This window comes from Diceros bicornis, chromosome 7 (assembly GCF_020826845.1).
Source record: "Diceros bicornis minor isolate mBicDic1 chromosome 7, mDicBic1.mat.cur, whole genome shotgun sequence".
Taxonomy (NCBI): Eukaryota; Metazoa; Chordata; class Mammalia; order Perissodactyla; family Rhinocerotidae; genus Diceros; species Diceros bicornis.
The window spans coordinates 46,524,150-46,537,746 of record NC_080746.1 but is presented as its reverse complement, the minus strand read 5'-3'; the positions used below and the strand labels follow the sequence as shown (position 1 = coordinate 46,537,746).

General features: G+C 39.2%; 1 protein-coding gene across 9 annotated transcripts in view; it reads right to left on the bottom strand.

Moving 5' to 3' along the window:
- The window catches only part of PICALM (phosphatidylinositol binding clathrin assembly protein), a 103,287-nt gene extending 90,420 nt beyond the window's left edge, over positions 1 to 12,867 (bottom strand). For 4 of the 9 annotated variants that reach the window (XM_058545464.1, XM_058545462.1, XM_058545463.1 and 1 more), the window contains exon 1: positions 12,688 to 12,865. In XM_058545464.1, coding sequence (XP_058401447.1) covers positions 12,688 to 12,817 — 130 coding nt within the window. In that variant the 5' untranslated portion in view covers positions 12,818 to 12,865. Of the gene's footprint in view, positions 1 to 12,687 lie in introns of all 9 variants that reach the window. The other 5 variants (XM_058545465.1, XM_058545468.1, XM_058545469.1 and 2 more) reach the window with 2 other exon arrangements.
- Positions 12,868 to 13,597: the final 730 nt, after the last annotated feature.

Sequence of the window (13,597 nt, the reverse complement as noted above, 5' to 3'; positions counted from 1 at the left end):
CAGATCAGTGTATATGATTTTAATTTAGCGCCTAAACCACGACGTACAACAATATTCAGAGGTCCAATTTTGGGTGCCAAAGCTCATCCAGCCCCTTGCACAAACGGCAAGAGGACTGTGCATTCCTTCCTTCCTACCCCTTTCAATAACCCTGCCACAAATAACCTCAGAAAAGGAAAGAATATTTCCCCAGTTCCATAGCACTGGCATCTAAAGTTAGGAAAGCAGGAGGAAGGGGGACTCTAAAATGAAGATTTGGGGAGGAGGGCTGAAGAGACCAAAGTCTATCAAGATAACTCCTGCCCCTACAAGACCTTTAAGGGTTCCCTCTCCAGTCTCATCTCCCCTCACCCCCATTAACACTTTGCATTCCACCATAGAGTACTACTTAAAGTTTTCTCCAAACACATCACAATCCTCTTTCTTGCCTCTATCTCACTGCATGTACTAATCTATTTAAGAGGAACCCCTTTGGCCATCTGGTAAATCACTAGTCATCCTTAAAATTCCTACTACCTCTTCTATGAAGCTGTCACTAACCTCTTTCAAAATTAATTACTCTAGTCCCTACTTTGATACTTTATGAAAAAGTATTATGCATTTATCTCACTGTATTACAATTATTTGTTTACACATTTTCATTACTAGATCTCATGTTCCTTTTTAGGTAAGAACCAAGTGTCATTCATCTTGACATTCTTTTCTAGATCTTGATCACCTTCCCTTAGGACCCAACTTATTGTTTCTGACTAGGGTTTTTGTCAGTACTGCTCAATGTTAAAACAGAACTCAATCTCAGAACTTTTGCCCCCTATTCTTGCTCATAGAGGAAGCAAAAGACCTTAATACAGTTTCCTAGAGAATTTTACTAAAATAACACAAAATAAAAAAAGATTTGCTCTTTAATTCTCCTTTTCCCACTCAAGCCTTCTCCAAGAAAAAGTCACACAAAATGATAAACTCTTGGGTCTTCAGGTACACAAATGAATTAAGATTTATCTACGTTTCACTTTCAAAAGAAAATTAATTTAGGGGCCGGCCCTGTGGCGCAAGCGGTTAAGTGTGCGCGCTCCGCTGCGGCGGCCCCGGGGTTCACCGGTTCGGATCCCGGGCGCGCACCAACGCACCGCTTGTCAAGCCATGCTGTGGCGGCGTCCCATGTAAAGTAGAGGAAGATGGGCACGGATGTTAGCCCAGGGCCAGTCTTCCTCAGCAAAAAAGAGGAGGATTGGTATTGGATGTTAGCTCAGGGCTGGTCCTCCTCACAAAAAAAAAAAAAAGAAAATTAATTTAGATTTTCATAGGCAATTCACCACAGAGTCCTAAGACCAGGAGAAAAAGGGCATAGCTAAAGTAGGTAGTAGGAAGAAGCCAATCGAGGTCAATGCCCACCTCATTCAATATAGCCTATTAAACTTAAATTCTTCATTTCTAACTATCTTTATTTGCACTTTAAATGTTTTCCCAATGTCCTACAACAAAGCACACAAGTGCTTAGTAGACAAGGCCTTACAGCACTCTGCTATCAGATGTGGACTATCACAGATAACATAAAGTCTAAAATCAAGGACTGCCTGGACTTCACTTTTAACAACCACACATAAGCAAATAATAATCTTAATAATAGCAGAAAAAAAGAAAAGCAGAAGAAAACCCACGGTTTGACTAGCTTGAATTTACTCATCTGAAGTCAAATATATCAATAATACGTGGGTCCTGGAATAAATAATATTTTAGTGTGTCAAACTGCCCTAATTTAACATAATCTAACTCTGGAAGTTTATTTCCCAACTTCCATAATTCCTCACGTTTTCAACCAATAAAGAATAAAAGTTTACTTGATCATGGAAAGAAAGAAGTTTAAATAAACAACCACTATTTATAGCAAATCTTATATAGCAATCTTCCTCTTCCTTTATGTAAAAAACTCTAAAGCATTGCTTGATAACAACACATTAGAAACTCTCTATGAAAATTTCATGCTTCCTTCATTCGTTCAGCATGTTTTTATTGCATACTTGCTATATGCTGTATTTAGCACAGTAAAGAAGATACACAAGGGCACTCTATAAACAATTATAATTATAGAAGCTATAAAGACTCACAACATATGAAAAGCATCATTATGAGGAAGTAACCAGAGACTACGGAAACATACACACTATTCTGTGTGGACAAAAATAACTGCTTATTGATACTCATGCAACTATATATTATCTCTTCACACATTTAAAAGACCATATGGAGAACCTAAAAAAAATGTATGCTGGATTAATTGTACATTGGTCCATCCAGTTGAAAGAATGTTTGACTCAAAAATTTCCATTTATCAGTCAATGAACTATACCAAGTACTGCAGGCTGCCATCAAGGAAATTTTTTTTTTCTCCCTCACTAATCTCTATATCCACATTATGTAGGGGTACAGTAGTAGAACTGTACTCCATGTCAGCTTCAGAAAAGAAAAAAAACTAAAATATCCTTAATTTCCCTTAATACCACCTTGCCTCCTCACACCACATTAAAATAATTAACTCAAAACTGAACAAACCTAAAAGTAAGAGCTAAAAAGTATAAAACTCTTAGGAGTAGTTTAGGTGTCAGTCTGCATAACCTTGAATTAGCCAATGGTTTCTTAGATATTATATCAAAAGCACACACAATCAAAGAAAAAACAGAAAAATTTAACTTCAAAATTAAAAAATTTTGTGCATCAAAGGGCACTATCAAAATAATGGAAAGACAGGGGCCGGCCCCATGGTGCAGTGGTTAAGTTTTCATGTTTCGCTTCAGCAGCCTGGAGTTCACAGGTTTGGATCCCCAGTGCAGACCTACACACCGCTCATCAAGCCATGCTGTGGTGGCATCCCACATACAAAAAATAGAGGAAGATTGGCACAGATGTTAACTCGGGGCCAATACTCCTCACCAAAAAAATATATATATAATAATAATAATGGAAAGACAAGCTACAGGATGGGGGAAAAAAGTCTGCAAATCATATCAGGATCTAGTATCAGAATGTGTAAAGAACTCTTCTAACATTCCAAATATAAAAAGAATCAAATTTAAAAATGGGCAAAGGATCTGAATAGACATTTTTTCAAAGATATACAAAAATCAATAAGCACATAAAAAGATGCCCAATATCATTAGTCATTAGGGAAGTGCAAACCAAAATCACAAGATACCACTTAACATCCACTAGGATGGCTACAATAAATTTTTTTAATTATTATTTTAAAAAAACCTGAAAATAACAAGTGTTGACAATAATGGGGAGAAAATGGAACCTTCCTACATTGCTGTTGGGAATGTAAAATGCTGCAGCTGCTGTGGAAGACAGGCTGGTCATTTCTCAAAAAGTTAAATACATAATTACCATATGATCCAGCAATCCTTCTCCTAGGTATATACCCAAGAGAACTGAAAACACATGTTCACACAAACACTTGTACATGAATGTTCATAGCAGTGTTATTCTTAGTGAGTTTAAAGAGGTAAACAACCCAAATGTCCATCAACGGATGAACGGATAAACAAAATGTGGTATATTCATACAATGGAAATATTATTAGGTTATAAAAAAGAATGAAGTACTGTTACACGCTACAACAGATGAAGCTTGAAAAACATTATGCTAAGTGAAAGAAGCCAGACATAAAAGGCCACATATTGTATGATTCCATTTGTATGAAATGTCCACAATACGAAAATCCATAAACAGAAAGATTAATGGTTGCCAGGGAATGAGGGTGGAGAGAATGGGAGTGACTGCTAACAGATAATGTGGGGTGATGAAACAGATTCTTTTTGGGGTGATGAAAAATGTTCTAGAATTACATAGTGGTGAGGGTGAGGGTTACACACAACATTGTGAATATATTAAAAACCACTGAATTGTATACTTTAAAATGGTGAATTTTATGTCATGTGAATTAAACCTCAATTTAAAAATTGCAAAAAGAAAACCACTTTGCCTCACAATCTCCTTTTTCACATTAGCTTTGGATTAGTTAAATAATATTTCAAATTATTCAACATCATGCATGAATCAAATTTCTGCAAACAATTGTTTCATGTACATCAAAAAGGTGTGCCAAACCCCTCCAGTGTAAATACCACTATTTACATTTTGGTATATACCTGAATTACAGTAAGATTTTCATATATTACAGGTATTTAAAATATGGCACATTTGTATTTCTTAAGCATTCATAAGATAACTAATTCTATTACCAGCACATAAAATTTTTAAACATTCACATACACCACAACCCTTGTTCTCAGAGCTTATAGTCACATGAGGAGACCTATAACCAGCAGAAATAACGTACATTTAAATACAGCAATTGAGTATGCCCGATAAAGTCACTTGTAAAGTACACCTGCAATCTTTAGTGAGGGAAGACGTTTGCAAGGCATGCTTAGCTTCCTCAACAACTGCTTGGAAGAAGTGTCCCTTGAGTAAAATTAAGGTCTTTAGAACACTATCAAGTAATAAGTTTATGACTATAAATACCAGCACCATTTCGGAAATCACTGCTGGAATTCCAAGCGTTCAGAGAGAACTTACAGCAATTCCCACTAGCCCCTAGAATCAAGTGATGGTCTAGATTTACTGGTCCTACTATCACCACCATCACTACTACCACTCCAACTCTTGCCTCATACCTCATAAGCCTTCATTCAAAACAGTCATTTCTTTTCTTTCACGTTTTGACATTATCTATTAAGTGTACTTTACCCATCCTTGCATCTAAAATGAGTCTGCCACATGCATTTTATATACTCTGGAGGCACCCTGCAAGTAGACTACAATGTGATCAGCACCTCCTACAGTTGTACAAAGCCACAGCTTCTATAAACATTTCAAATCTATTTCTGGTCCCCTGTTTAATTCTTAAAATTTCTACTTTCATAAACTTTTCCTCAAAAACACACATTTTAATATAGTTTTCAAACTGAGCAGCTGCAACCCCCAAGTTTTTTTTTAATGTAACAGTATTTTGAAAACATCATCTAATATCTAAACAAAAGTACATCTCTTAAGGCCTCATGGGTTCCATGAAACACACAGCCATTTGTTATGTTTTTATCAATGCTACTGACCGACTTTATACATAATTTTTTAACTAGGTAATTACTATTCACTGCAACTAAGATAATCATCATAAATATATTATTAAATGTCTACTGGAACAGATCTCTATGCTGTGTCCATAAGTTGTTCACGGAATAGTCTGAGCTGTGAAGGGAGATTATGTGTAATCATTCAATATCTACTGAGCACCCACAGAGTCACTGATTAAGTACCTCGAAAAAAGATACTCAACAGTATAGAAAAGAACAGTTCCTATTCTACAGAGAAAACACATATGAACCCAAAATGGATATAAAAGCATGATACTAACTATAGTTTAACAAAATTATAAACTTTAAATGGTGATAATAACGTTGGAATGACAGGACCAGGGGGAGTTATTCAGGAATGTCTTTATGAAAGCAGTTACTTTAAATGTGAAGGTTAATGAAAGCAAGCTAGTTTAAAGAAGGTTTAAAAGGGAGGAGGGATCTGTTTTCACAGAGAGATGAAGACATTTTGTGTCCAAGGACTGGTATGTACAAAGGCTAACAGTCTGAGAATCAAGAACTTATTTTGGCACAACTGGCACCTAACTTGCTTGGCTGAACAGGAATAGCTCAGATGTAAAAAAAAAAAAAAAAAAGTGAAGAAAAATGGAACAAGAGTTCCAATTAATGATGGACTTCATTAAGCCCCTTCGGGAAAAAAATTAGATATTACCACTCCATTTTAGACTCTTTTTGCCCCCAGCAGTCTCCTTTCCAAGTCACACAGCACATTCCTCCCAATCTACTTAACAGTATGACATAATCAAAGGATTATGCCACATCTCTTGCTCAAAGTCCTCCAATGGTTGGACTGTTACCCACCAAATCAAATCCAAACTTACTCTCAGAGTTTAAAGGACTTCCTTTTTTTTTTTTTGAGAGGAAGATCGGCCCTGAGCTAACATCTGCCAATCCTTCTCTTTTTTTTTTGTTGCTGAGGAAGACTGGCCCTGGGCTAACATCCACGCCCATCTTCCTCTACTTTATATGCGAAGCCGCCACAGCATGGCTTGCCAAGCAGTGCGTCGGTGCGCGCCCAGGATCCGAGCCGGTGAACCCCGGGCCGCCGCAGCAGAGGGCGCGCACTTAACCGCTTGCGCCACCAGGCCAGCCCCTTAAAGGACTTCTTAAAACTTAAATCTTTTCTCCTCTATAATATGCATTCTACCTTTGGGTTGTGTTTTTTGGGTCTCAGAACCTTTACAATATTAAAAATTGAGGACCCCAAAGAGCTTTCGTTTATGCAGGTTTTCTCTATCGATATTTACTGTGTTAAAAATTAAAACTGAGAATTTTAAAAATATTTATTAATTCATTTTAAAATAATAAAACTCATCATATGTTAACACTTTTAATGAAAAATAACTCTATTTTCCAAAACCAAAACTTGGAACAGTGGCATTGTTTTACATTTTTGCAAAACTCTGCACTATCTGGCTTAATAGAAAACAGTTGGATTCTCGTATCTGCTACTATACTCAATCTGTTGCAATATCAGACGTCACACAGCCTCTGGAAAACTCCACTGTACACCTGTGAAAGAATGAAAATGGAACAGGCAAATAATGTCTTAGTTTATGAATATAGTTTTGACCTCTCAAATATGCTGAGTCTTGGGGTCTCCCAGGAGTCTCAGGACCAAACTCTAAGAACCACTGCCATGAATAAATGAATATGGTTTATTCATTCCCTGGAATAAAAAAGTATTATGTAAAAAGTCACACTGAAATGAAAGCACACACCTGATGCTAGACTACGTGGGTTCAAATCCCAGTTCTCTTCCTGGCTGTGTGACCTTGGGCAAATTACTGAACTTCTCAATGCCTTAGTTTCCTCTTCAGTAAAATGGTAATAACAATACAACCTCTCTCACAAAGTTGTTGAAAGGAATAAACAAGTTAATAAACATATAGTGTTTAGTACAGTGAGTGTCCAGCACAAAATAACCATAAATAAATATTTGTTAAATAAATATAAAATCAATTTAGGCATAAACACAAAGACCATGTCTAGCTGTGAGTACTGCCACTACATTCTAATATAACTTGAGAAATCCTTAATATTCTCATAACCTGGCAAATTACAACTCTGAATTTTTTTTTTCCTGAGGAAGATTCACCCTGAGCTAACATCCATCGCCAATCCTCCTCTTTTTGCTTGACAAAGATTCGCCCTAACATCTGTTATAAATCTTCCTCTATTTTGTATGTGAGCCACTGCCACAGCATGGCCACCAACCAGTGGTATAGGTCCATGCCCAGGCCACCGAAAAGGAGCACATCAACTCAATCACTAGGCCACCAGGGCTGGCCCTGAATATAATTTTTAACACAAAAGTTTAGGTTCATCAAAATTCCCTTTTAAACAAATTAGTAAAATCTAACTGCACGGGAACGATTCTCCATCAAAAGAACCATATACACAATGAACATGCAAAATTCTCAAAGGTCAAATCCAAAAATTTCAATTCTCTAGAGAAATGTATAAAGCAGTTTAACTAGGAACATACTGAGAGCACAAAGTAACGGAAATGCCACTTCAGCCACCAAAAGAACAGGAAGAGCAAATACTAAGCCTCCACTTTGAAAACCTAACCCTACTTCTTTGTAGGGCTCTAACCTCTTGCCAAGAAGCCTTTAAGTTTATTTTTCTTACTTCTTTGATTTGAAGGGAGAAATCACGAAACTAAGCATTTTGGAACTAAAGAAAATAGAACAGAAGTGACTTTCTATGCATCATGGTGAACTTTCATATTAAATACTCTAAATGATAATCAGGTTCAAAAATGAACAATTTTATTTAAAGCAATTCTGATGATTAATTAAAATGGATTATTTTTAACCATTAATGTATCTTTAAAACATCTAATGAAATATTCATACAAGTGCTTCACAAATCAAATGAGAGGAAAAAAAGCCAAGTCACTTCATATGAAGTTTCACTTCTCACCTGCCACTCTAAATTCAATTCAAAGACACCTTTAAAAATTATTCGGATATATAAAATATATAGTAAACATAAACAGCACTGCTGTAAGGATAAAAAAAGATGCCTAAAGTCTAATATTAAGTATTTCTTAAAATAAGTCCACCAGTGAAATCTAATTACTTTACAAAGATATTTTAAAATATGCTAATTACAAATAAGGTGGCTACCAGAGCAGCTATGTGTCAAATTCTCCTCAGAGTTTCTCTTTTAAGACACATACTATTCAGAAACATAGCTAGATATATCAAGGAGGAAGAAATCTTACAGTTGTAGAATTCAACTATCTATCTCAGGCATTTGACATATGTAGGCAAATCTTACTATTACCAGTTTGATGACTCCATTACCATTTTCTGTATTTCAGAACTATTAAAGGCTAAACAGAATAGGTCAAATAACGAAAAATGAAAACATAAATCATATGATTAATTCTTATGGGAAAATCCAAACATTAACTACAAAAGAACTGTCTCTTTATAACAAGAGCCATGTGGAAAGCCTCAATTCAGTTCCTTTATTTCTAAACAAGAGATATCCTGGGGAAGATCTTCCACTTAGTTATCTTCCTCACATGCATCTTCTTGCAAATCAGATCCCAATTACCAGATATCTTCTTGACAATATGAAAACTAAGCACTCATTGGATGTCATTAAGACATGAAAAATCAATACATTTGGTGCTGGCCCAGTGGCATAGTGGTTAAGTTCACAAGCTCTGCTTCCATGGCCTGGGGTTCACAGGTTCGGATCCCGGGCGCAGACCTACACACCACTCATCAAGCCATGCTCTGGCAGCATCCCAAATACAAAATAGAGAAAGACTGGCACAGATGTTAGCTCAGTGACAATCTTCCTCAAGCAAAAAGAGGAGGATTGGCAACAGAGGTTAGCTAAGGGCCAATCTTCCTCACCAAAAAAAAAAAAAAAATCAATATATTTTGCTTAAAAAGGTAGTTATTTGGGGTACATTTTGATACTTTATATACATTTTCAATGGTTATACAAACCACTAACCCAAATACAAATCTCACCTTCTACATAACCAAAACATTCACAAATGCTTGCTGTTAAAAAAATTGTTTCTGCAATTAAAATTAGGCAGGGTCTACATCCAACATACAATACAAAAATACCCACATTGTATCTACCCATAAGAGATATGCTTATAACAGATGCTTAATAACAACATTATCTTGATTTTGTCGTAGAAAATGTAAGGCATATGGTGGCTGAAATGAAGTCTCCCTGGAAATTAACCAGGAAAAATATGGATTAAAAAAGTGAAGCCATTACAGCCATTAACATAAATATTACATTTCAGTGAAACATGTTGCAATGTAAATGTCCAAGGACAGTAAATGAAAACAAGTACAGATAAAAGAAAATTAAGTATTCATATCAAAAAACAAGGTAAGACTAAACTTGCCCATACTTTAATCATTATAGATGTTTTAAGCACTCTATACCCTCCTTAAACAGAATTAGAGGCTACTTTCTATGCATATGGCTTGCTGCTTCCATAGCTGTGAGAGAGGATTAAATTAGATAATGGTAAGTGCCTGGCAAATTGAAGTCCTTCAAATATAAGGGCTGCTATTCTTCTACCTTGATTATGGCCATTAGAGCCTTGCGATTAAATGCAAAGCGTGTTTATTTTTACAAACATGTTTCAAGTTTGACAACTCTTTTCACACTAGAGACACTAGTTAACTCTATTATACACTGACACCTAGAAGCAAAGCGAAAATATTTCTTAACCAAGTATATAATGTAATATGAATTAAGCCACAATTCATAGATTATAATAATCAGTTCCTAACATGGGAAGACCTTGACGAAGTACACAGAAACCACCTCCATGCTCTAAAGGCCTATAGGAAAAAAAATGGTCCTAAGCATATTTTTGTTCAATACTAACATTTAAAAAATGAAATTGTTTTCATTAGGTTCAACTAACTAGGCAATAGTTTTTCAGGACATTAAAAGTGCAAAAGAACTACACCTTCACTAGAAAGAAAAATTCCTCAAAGAGGAAAAATTATCTCTACATTAAAGCCTAAAAGTTCATAGTGTCAAGACCCAGAACTGTCTGTGAAAGCCTTTTCAATCTTCTCGAAGAATGTTAAAGCATGTGTGAGAGGAAGGTGTTTAGAAAAGCCACTCATTGGTTAGACTTCACCAATTTATTTCATTAATGAGAACTGGTTACAAGGGTATTTTAAACAATATAAGGAAAATAGTATCATTGTACTTTATAACCTCACTGAAAAGAAATAAGAGTAGTGGCTCCAAAAAAAGACAAAAACATTACTAGGAATATTCAAGTTCTAAAGTGGGAGCTTATAAACAAAGCGGTGGTAGAGAAAGAAGAACTACAAACGTGAGATTATCCTCCAAATCTAACCCTAGTTAGCATCTGCAGTAGCTACTATTCTAAGAGAAAAGGCTAACATTTATAAAACCACAAGCAAATATCACCATCTTAACCTTCTCTAGCCTATTTTCTGCCCTTTCTGGCAACAGAAAGTAGTTCCTTAAAAGAACTACTGCTACATTTGAAATAAAACAAAAACCTTTATAAGGACTTTTAAAAGATATATCTATTCTTGTTGTAATTTGTCATTTTGAAGTATGGGAAGAGGAAAATAGTTCACACAGTCAAGTAGTTCTTCACCTACTCCGCATCATGAAAAAGAAAAATAAAAAAACAAAAGAATTAACACAGTGTTAGGGCAAACCATAAGACTGGGTAGAGTAAGCCAAGCAGTCATTTGAAGAGAAGTGAACAGTAGAAATGTCTACTCCAAATATCAGATAATCAAAAAATCACTTACAGCTTCACAATGCATTTTAAAGAATTTTCCATTTATAAAGTGTCACTATTTAAATATATTCTGCATTTTCTAAACAGGCAAGGACTGAGAGTTAAAAAGCAGCCCACACGATCCACTCATCAGAAAGAACCAAGCAGTACTGATTTTTTTTTTAAACTTTTCCACAGCAAAGGAACGAGTACAATGAATAATGGGTTTGTCTGTAGCAATAACTTGTTCTAACAGCACTTCATGAGCAAAGCATCTTGAAAGAATTCACATTTTGCACATTTTTTTAAACAGTGTAAACCTTACGGCCAAAGTCCAAATGAGAAATCAAAACAGGACTCTTGTCAGTGAATTCCCTTTCAGGACATGCTCACTCTTGCTTCAAACAGTAAAGCAAAGTAACTTTCATGCAGGATGAAACTCAGTCAAGCTAAGTGTCCAGTAGCCATTTAAAATAGGAACTTATTATTGTGCCTATTTCCCTATTTTTCCTTGAAAAGTTTCAGGTCAAAGCTCCATTGAGTCAAAGCTTGAGTAATCCACTGAGCTTTGTACCTTGAGGTAAAGGAGTGGAAAGAAAAAGGAGGATATTACAAGTGGCTTCCAGGTTTGGAAAAAGTTGGGAGGAGTTAGCTCTTGTAATTACACCTAAGTTAGTAAAATGAGTAATACCATGCCGTATAAAGCTGGTCCCCCAAAAGATAACCAGTATAAATTAAAACGGAGTCCAAACTCAAGCATCGTCAAACATCTGTTTATCAGTTTTTAAAGGGATGTATGTTATTTGTAGGTTTGATTATTAATCCATTTTGAATTCCAATAGTCTACGCTTCACACACACAAGCTTCTAAATTCTAACCGCCTGGGTTAACAGTTCCAGGAACTGATACCAGTATCAGGAAACCCTTTTCCACATTCCCACCAGAAAAAAAAAAGGGAGGGGGGGTACCTTACATTCACAACTTACCCCAGACAAAAGTATGAAAATACAATGATTAAATTCCACCAGAGGCAATTAACAATCCCAACTTTCCCTATACCAAAAGGGAATCCCTTTACTTGCACGAAGAAAGTAATCTGGGATAAAAGTCGGGTATTAAGTATGATATTTAAAATAAAATGAGACAAGGAACTTAAGCTACAGAGGCAAAGAAAGGTAACCCAAATGGGGGAAGAAAAGTGGAAAAGGGACCCGGGAAGGGAAGGGACAGAAGAGGCTAGTGGAGCAAAGGAAGTGGGAATCACTTCAAGGGAGGCAGCCCTCAGGGTTGCGGAGAAACAGGGATCCGGGTCCACGGAACCCGGCGTTTACGGAAACCCGAAGAAGGCTAACGAGGAAAAAATGGGGCGCTGAGAGCCGGAGCAAGCGGAGAAACGCTCAGGAGAGGGCGACTAGGCAGCACGGGACGGCTGGGATGAAAGAGCAGAAGGCTGCAGCAGACAGAGGAGGCAAGCAGGCGAGAAGCTAGGTGGAGAGGCAAGTTGGTCGGGTGTGATGGGGTGTCGCGGCGCACGAGCAGGAACGCGAGGGTCCCCTAGGAACCTGGAGGGGAGTGGCTTGTCAGGGATTTTTAGACAGGGCACGGAAGCCGTGGAGGCAGGTGTGATGAAAGCCGAAAGAACACAGCTCGGACGAGCACCGGGCCCGCCGTGCCAGATAAGACGCAGGGAAGCAAGAGGCAGCTGAAGGGGGTTAGAAAGAAGACGGGGAGAAGGTCGCGGGGGCCGCAGTCGGCTTCACTCACAGTCCAGGTGCTTTTTCTTGGGCCCCATGATCTCGTGGGTCGTGGCCTTGCATACTGTCTTGGATACGGCGGAGCCGGTGACACTGTGCTGGGCGGCGGTGATTCGGTCCGTCAGGCTTTGGCCGGACATCTCTGCGGCTCCTCCGCCACCCCTCCCGCTCGGCAGCCGGCGGGGACTGGGACCCCCAAGCGCCGGAGGACCCCCACCCCCCCACCGCACCCCCTACCCCCACCGGCTCCTTCTCCGCCTGCCGGCCTGGGGCGGGGCTCAGGGCCGCGCGCTGCCACCCAACCCAGAAAGAACCGGCTCGTGTCACCCGCGGGGTCAGGCACGGTGTCGGGCACTCCCCTGCCCCCGCCTCAGCTCAGCCCACCCCTTCCCTGGTCAGCTGGAGCCGGGCAGGGCAAGAGGGACAGGCAGCTGCAGGAAAATGGCGGCGCCAGGCTCCTCCTCGGAGCTTTCCGGGCTGCCCCGGGTCACGTGACTCGGGCGCCGCCCCTCCCTCTTCTTCTCCCGCCCCTTATCCCTTCCCTTTCCTCTTCGACGCCCGCCCTCCCTCGCTTGGCGAGGGAAGAGCGGGCCGGAGCCCGCGCGTTACGTGATGGAACCCGCCCGGCGGGCGCAACAGGAGGCCGGCCGGGGGGAGTGCGCGGCCGGCCGCGTCACGTGACGTTCCCTGCCAACAGGTCGCTCGAGGCTGGGCCCGCGGGGGTCATAGAGGGGGAGGGGCGGCGGGTCCGGCGCGCTGGGGGCGGGCCGGGAGGGGCGTGGTTTCTCCCCTCTCCCACCCCGTGGGTGTCCTAGTGCTTGTGGTTGGAACCCAGGGCTTGACAAAGAGGAGGTGCAGCTGCCTTCACAGCTCCCGCTGAGGAAAGGGGTGTCGGGGCTCCGGCTCCCCGGGCTTTCCTA